Raw genomic sequence first — 7,937 nt, 5'->3', positions numbered from 1 at the left:
GTGGATACTACTAAAAAAAATCAGATTTTAACAAAACTCTTACAGAAAAGGAATATGACATATCCAATGTATGTGTGTATGTATGTATGTATATTTTACCACATTTAGTTATGCACGGGATACAGTAATATACCTTTTTTCTTCATATGAACTTTTTCCTCCATTAAGTTCTGGTCAGTAATATTTAAAATACAGAAGTCTTATTCATTAAAAGATCTTCACTAAAATAGATATTTCTTCCCTTAGAAAAAGAATTCAAAACTTTTTAGGGCCTAGTTTTAAAAAGCAACATGCTGTAGCTGATTTATTTTAGTGGTTTTTTTTAGGGATGTGAAAACTATCACCACTGCAACTAGTAAGAACTATAAATGATACATTATTGCAAGTGTTCTAAAAAATCAGAACAAAACTAATTTATTATAGTTCTGTCTTCATTATACACCACATGTTGGTGAGTTAAACACAACAAAATTATTATCTTTTCTTTTAAAAGTGTCTACTAAAGATAAAAAGAATAAGGTAACAATTAACATGTAGTTTGTTACATTAAAAAATCTGATATACATATTTCTATTGCCTGTTAGCTTGTTCTAAGCCTCTTTAACTATTACAAAAAAAGAAAAGTCATTGTTCAAAGGCAAACATTCAATTCAGTTGATACAACATTACAGTACAGTCAACTAACATCATTCAACGAAGGTAACAAGTCTAGCCTTAGCTTCTTGAGTTAAAAGTCTGTAGACCAGATTGCTACAAAAGGTTCAATGCTGCTTCACAACTGTGTTAGCTTTTTGGAGAACATGGTACTTTCTACTGATGGCTTCAGAAGAAGGGGTCATGCTACTGGTAAAAGCACAGGGGAACCCCAACCTGTCATTAATCATTTTATTGAGCATTGTAGTTAGAACAGCATTATTGAATTTAGCACAACTAAAACAAAATAATAATAATAATATAATAATAATAATCATAATAATGATAAGAATAAAAACCACACACAAACTGGAAGCCTAGAGATGCTGCCAGTCTTGTCAAACCCTTGCGATACGCTATACTAAAAAAACTTGAAATATCCACCCATCCTCTCCACTCTGCCACAAACTAGCAAAGTCAAAAATACAAAAGTCTTCAACTTGTTACTTTTGCAGAATAAAGCAAAAACGTCTTTGTGCTCCTTACTACCAGAAGCAAAATATCCACTGAGTTACCACATGTAATAGCTTCTGGATGTGTCAACCTGGGTTGGCTTGGTGTCTGCAGAACCATCTTTGTCTTTCTCGCTGTCACCTTCCCAGAGGTTAATGAGTGGTGGGTATAGCTCATTTAGTGGGATTGAAGAGGTCTTTTGCATATACTTTTTTAATGAATGGTGGTAGTTTTTTCTCTTAAATCTTTTGGCAATGTACACAGCAATGGACACAAGACTAATGACGGCAAACATGGACCCCATTACTGCAGCAAGGGCTGTACTGGTTTCTTGATCAGAAATGTCCAGTGCGAAGGCAGCATTTTTGGTTGTGACATTAACACATGACTTTTGAGTCTGCTGATGAATATTGGACACTGTGAGACACACTTCATAATCTGTGGAAGGCTGCAGATGTGTTAGGTTGTACTCGTGAACATCTACTGGGACCCTGGCAGTATATGTTATGTGGGGGTTGTCAATCTTCATGGTAGCAGATGACCATTTTAAGTTTGATGTCATGACATTGGAATTAACTTTCCAGGACACTAAAATGGAATGAGATTCTGTCTGCTTCACATATATTTTCAGCACCTGGGTACCATCCAGAAGGGTTCCATTAACCTTAATTGTCACCACGCGAGTGTCTGCACCTTCGACATTCTGGGCAACACAGGTGTACCTTCCTGAGTCTTCAATTTGTATGTTAGCTATTTCCAAGGTACCTTCACTACTTAGCTTGTATTTATCTGCAACGGTTTCTACAGTTATCTTATTTCCAAGGGGAGTGACCCAGTAAATTTCAGGTTCTGGCTCAGCCATGGCCCGACAGTCTAGGAAAACTGTTGTGCCAATATCCATGTTTAAATGATTTGGGAATGTGTCATGAGATATCATTGGGAGGCACTGTTCACTTGAATCCTGGATTAAAACTTCTTTCACCTGCTGCCCTCTATATTCGGGCGGCATGGCACAGAACATGGATAAGGGCTCCATGAAGCGGATGTTTGTCTTGTTGGAGTTAATCCAGTGGATGACACAATCACATCTCAGGGGATTGCTATGGATGCTGATCTCACGCAGATTGGGAAGGGATTCTACCGTCTTTTGATAAATGGCATTCAAGGCATTGTTGTTCAACATCAAGCTTTCCAGGGCAGGAACACTTCGAAAAGCTAAGCGGTGGATGTAGGATAATTTGGGGTTATTGGTGGCTTCTAGCTTTGTGAGTTCAGGCAAGTTATCCAGGGCATAGCGGTCCACGGAGACGAGATCCCCCATATTGTTGATTCCCAGTTCTTTTAACCGAAGCATATTTTTGAAGTCTCCTTCTTGGATTTTGTGGATGGGGTTTTTGTTGAGGTCTAAGAATTTCAAATTTGGAACTTTTTGCAGAGCAAGTTGAGGGACTTTGATCAGTTTGTTATCATAAAATGACAGACTCTCGAGGCTATCCAAGCCCACCAAGGCATTTCCAGGAACATCAGTGAGATACATTCCTGCCAAAACCAAGCTTCTCAAATTTGAGAGGGATTTGAAGTTCATATCCAGAATTCCAATCACAGGATTTTCCCCAATCATGAGAATTTCCAGGTTGGGTGTTGAATCAAACCAGCGGCTATCAATAACTTTCAATTTGTTAGAGTTCAGGTGGAGCCTTAAAAGATTTTTTAAGCCTGAAAAAGCATTAGCAGAAATAGTGCTAATCTGGTTATGGTTGATGTAGAGTTCTTGAAGGTTGCTGAGATCTTGCAGACAGTAATCAGTCATTTCCGTAATCTGATTTTCCTCCAAATGTAGAGTAGTGAGCTGGGTCAGGTTTGCCAGCCCTACCTCCTTAATATTTGTAAAGTTGTTTTGGGAGAAATCTAGCTCAGTTAAGTTGAAAAGCTGCTGAAGCTCATCCACGGTCTTGGCGATGTTATTGCTTTGTAGGAGAAGCACTTGTGTATCACTGGAAAGGTTGCTGGGAATCCTTGTTAAGCGGAGATCATTGCAATCAACAGTGGTGGCTTCTCTGTATGTTGACTGTGGGGTAAACCAGGGCCTAATTTCACATACACAAAGTTGTGGACACTCAGTATTTTGTAGGGAAGATCCAGTTAATGAAGTCATTAGCAAGCCCAGCACCAATTGGCAAGCTGCTAAAACAAAGCTCATCCTAGCCATGCTGGCTTGCTGAAAAAGCTCAACCCCTGACGCGCGTAAATTTTAACAACAGGTGAACACTATATAGTGATATGTAGCACAGCAAGCAGAAAAGGTAAACATTCAAGCAAAGTCTCAGTTGAGATGTGTAGAATTCCAGAGTCCAAAGGGATGGTCTTCTGGAGTTTTCAAAAGGCAGGAAGCAATTTGGAGTCTTTTATCTGTGTCTCTCAATTCCAGGCATGCCCACAGCTCTGTGGCATAAGTTACTTCAGCCAAATCAAAGTCTGGAGATGTGCCTGAAAATTAGATTAGGACAGATGTTATGTTTATTCTCCGTAGTTTCTACATAATAGCCTTTCTTTTGTCTACTAAAAAGGCATAATCACTTACAAATCTAATAACAGAACGTTCAAAATAATTAAGAAAGCTTTTAAATTGCAAGATACTTAGTATATTCCACTTAACTAAACTAAAACTGGTTACCACTTTTACAATTAAATTGGGACTGCTTGTATTATTGGGTAAAATCATCAAACACACACACATACACTTAATAGGAACACTCAGAAAAACCCACGGATGTCATTCCTTTAAAAAACTAAGGTGACTTTAGAAACTACATTATAATTATGGCTCCAAAAAAATCAAAAGGTCAAAAGCAAAACAAGAAAGGCAGTTTATTAAAGACTCAAAGGTCATCTTTAGTTATGTTTAAATTAATACCTCATTTGTTTTCAGCAATTCTGCCTTTTTCAAATGGTATATTCTGTAGACATATCCAGCCAATGCTTTTCTAGCTCAATTATTCTCATACAAAAAGTTAATTTAACACAACTACAAAAGGAAAATACCAGTTTTTCGTATATTCTAATAGCCACAACTGATCTTAACTGAATAAAACAGTAAAAGGACTCTATTCTGTCATACCACTGGTCTTCATTAAAAACACAAACATATTTATACATGTCTATACATCTCATGTATAATTTCATCAATCACATGGGAATGCCACTGGCCACTTAGTAGCTATAGACCGTGGATATAGTGGATATGTTATTTAACCTCTTGAAGCCTCATCTTCTTCAACTATAAAATAGGGTTGGTCGTAAAAGTACCTCTCTCTCATAGGATTATTGAGAGAATTAAAGGAATCTATGTAAGGCTCTTAGTGTAGTGTCTGCCAGATATTAAAGCTTGTAGAGTTAATTATATTTATTATCATCTTATTATATCTCTCATCTATTTTAGTTTTAGCTAAATAGTGCTTGTTGGAGGACAAGTAAAAGAAGGAAAGCTGGGATATTTGATTTTATTTAGCCATCATCTACTGGTTTTAATAAGGTCTTCTGAGATCAAATACATATTGCTCACCTGCTTGTAAAGATATTAGTAGTTAATGGTTCTAGTTTTCTGGATTCCAATCAGGTGTAAAAAGCCATTATCGATCCAGTGTCTGGCTTGCTTTCCCACGACTAGGCCAGTTACTTGCTAAGGTATTAAAAGTAGAGTTTTTATGTTTCCTTACATTTGTCTTTCTGTAATGAACTTCAGCTTTGAGTATTGAAGGAATTTCAGAGACTAGTATTTTCTTTATTCCCTTAAGATTACTGTCAGGATTCAATAAAATAGAGCACATAATGTGCTTGAAGCCTAGAGTTCAACACATAGCAAGCTTTCAATTCATATTAGCTGCTATTATTATCTTTTTACTTTGCAAACATAGTTATCCTCGTGATTGACCAAGAAGTATAATAATACAAATAGCCAGTCCTAAAAGTTCTGTACTTGTCATATTTTAGTAGAAAGAAAGAAAGAAAGAAAAGTCCTACATTTTTTGTTGTTGTTTTATAAAACATGCAAACCAAGATACTGGTTTAACAAGATGGAATTTAAAAAAATCATCCAATCCAGATCTGGCAAGTTGGAGGTAGGGGAAGGAAATGAATGTGTTGCATAATGATGGATACTTGCTATTCTCTGTGGGGAGGAAACACATTGGCATTCTCCTCCCCCTAATCTGGTTACTTTACCATATATCATGTATGTGCAAAACTTTTCAATATTATAAAACTACCTGATTCTGACTTTTATCAGGACATTACATAAAATGAAAACATACCTCAGAGAATAACATTTTCCAAATATTATTACCTCCACAAATTTCTTCTATGCTTTTTGTTTCGATTTAAAGTAATCCTAAAAACAGGTGCAGTGACCACAATACATGTTAAGAAAATTCCTGCCACACAGGAATTTGAATTATTCCTTATTCATCATTCAAAATAGAAAACCAAAAGAATAAATCTGCCCTTCATAACCCTGAGATGGAATTGCAACTAATTTTTTTTGTTTTGACTGAATTTAAGGAAACATAGCAAGAAGTAAAATATGCATTAAAGTTGTGTGAGACTCCCAAAACAATCTGTTACCATTGAAAAATATCTTTTATGGGGCTATACTTTGAATATTGTCACGCGTCATGCCTCTATTTTAGTTTAAATTATATGATTTGAGATAACTGTATTGCAATACTCAAATTTCTCTTTGATACATACACACACCTCTTTAAACCAACCACCAACAAGCCACACAAGCTCAGAATGCCAGATATCATATCAAACACAGAGGGAAGACATTTTCCTCTCCCCAGTCTGCACTTCGTTCCTTTGCCAGCAGAGAAATGAAACTTCCTTAACACAAAACAAGATGTTTAAGATGTTTCTGTTTGTATACCATTCTAAATTCTCTTTAATGTATTTCCCCAGCCTAATTTTTGAACATGACATTATATATAGAACAAAGCTTCATAGAGTAAAACCATTTTATACATGTAAAACAGAAGGCATGTCTCAGGAGCTAGTCACTAACAGTGTTTAAAGGTAAATCCATTTTCACAACAAGAGAAGAAAACTACAGACCAATATCCCTGATGAATCTTGATGCAAAAATCCTCAACAAAATACTAGCAAACTAAACTCAACAGTACGTTAAATGATTATACACCATGACTAAGTTGGATTTATACCTAGAATTGCAAGTATGGTTCAATGTATGAAAATCAATCAGTGTAATACACCATATTAACAGAATGCATGACAAAATCCACATGATCATCTCAGTTGATGCAGAAAATGCATTTGACAAAATTCAACACCCTTTCATGATAAACTAGGAATAAACTAGGAATAAAAGGAAACTGTCTCAACATAATAAAAGCCATATATGAAAAGCCCACTGCTGGGGCTGGCCCCGTGGCTTGGTGGTGAAGTGCGCGTGCTCCACTACTGGCAGCCTGGATTTGGATCCCGGGCATTCACCGACGCACTGCTTGTCCGGCCGTGCTGAGGCGGCATCCCACATACAGCAACTAGAAGGATGTGAAACTATGATATACAACTATCTACTGGGGCTTTGGGGAGAAAAAGGGACAAAAAAGGAGGAGGATTGGCAATAGATGTTAGCTTAGGGCCAGTCTTCCTCAGCAAAAGAGAGGAGGACTGGCATGGATGTTAGCTCAGGGCTGATCTTCTGCACACACATACAAAAAAAGCCCACTGCTAAAATCATATTTAATGGTGAAAGAGTGTAAGCTTTTCCTTTAACATCAGGAACAAGGCAAGGATGACCACTTTTGCCACTTCTATTCAACTTAGTACTAGAAGTCCTAGCCAGAGCAATTAGACAAGAAAAAGAAATAAAAGGCATCCAATTGGAAAGGAAGAAGTAAAATTGTCAGTTTGCAGATGATATGATCTTATATGTAGGAAACCGTAAAGATGCCAAAAAAATCCCCAAACTGTTAAAACTAATAAACAATTTCAGTAAAGTTGCAGAACACAAAATACATAAAATCCAGTTGTGTTTCTATACACTAAAAATGGCCAATCCTAAAATTAAATTTAGAAAATAATCTGACTTATAGTAGCATGAAAAAGAATAAAACACTTAGGAATTAAGCAAGAAGGTGAAAGACCTGTACATTGAAAAGTACAAAACACTGCTAAAAGAAATAAAATATGTAAATAAATGGAAAGACATCCCAGGATCATGGATTGGAAGACTTAATATTGTTAAAATGTCCATACTACCAAAAGTTATCTACAGATTCAATGCAATTCGTATCAAAATCTCATGGCAATTTTTGCAGAAATAGAGAAAAAAAATCTTAAAGTTGAATCTTAAAATTCATATGGAATCTCAAGGGATCCCAAATAGCCAAAACAATCTTGAAAATGAACAGAGTTGGAAGCCTCACACTTCATGACTTCAAAACACACAACAACGCAACAGTAATCAAGAGGGTATGGTACTGGCATAAAGATAGACATATAGACCAATGGAAGAGAGAGCCCAGAATTAAACTCTTCTGTATATGATCAAATGATCTTTGACAAAAGTGCCAAGACTACACAATGAGGAAAGGATAGTCTCTTCAACAAATGGTGTTGGATATCCACAGGCAAAAGAATGAAGTTGGACCCTTACCCTATACCATACACAAAAATTAACTCAAAATGATTAAAGACTTAAATGTAAGACCTAAAACTAGAAAATTCCTAGAAGAAAACATAGGGAAAAAGCTTCAGAACATTGGATTTGG

General features: G+C 36.2%; 1 protein-coding gene across 1 annotated transcript in view; it reads right to left on the bottom strand.

Moving 5' to 3' along the window:
• Window positions 1-388: 388 nt before the first annotated feature.
• LRRN1 (leucine rich repeat neuronal 1) overlaps window positions 389-7,937 on the bottom strand; it is a 38,534-nt gene continuing 30,985 nt past the window's right edge. Inside the window, exon 2 of the mRNA XM_004442408.3 lies at window positions 389-3,633. Coding sequence (XP_004442465.2) covers window positions 1,205-3,355 — 2,151 coding nt within the window. The 5' untranslated portion in view covers window positions 3,356-3,633 and the 3' untranslated portion in view covers window positions 389-1,204. The remainder of the gene's footprint in view (window positions 3,634-7,937) is intronic.

The sequence above is a fragment of the Ceratotherium simum genome, chromosome 5, assembly GCF_057802395.1.
Source record: "Ceratotherium simum simum isolate JZ-2026a chromosome 5, ASM5780239v1, whole genome shotgun sequence".
Lineage (NCBI taxonomy): Eukaryota > Metazoa > Chordata > Mammalia > Perissodactyla > Rhinocerotidae > Ceratotherium > Ceratotherium simum.
This window is presented reverse-complemented; position numbering and strand designations above follow the sequence as displayed.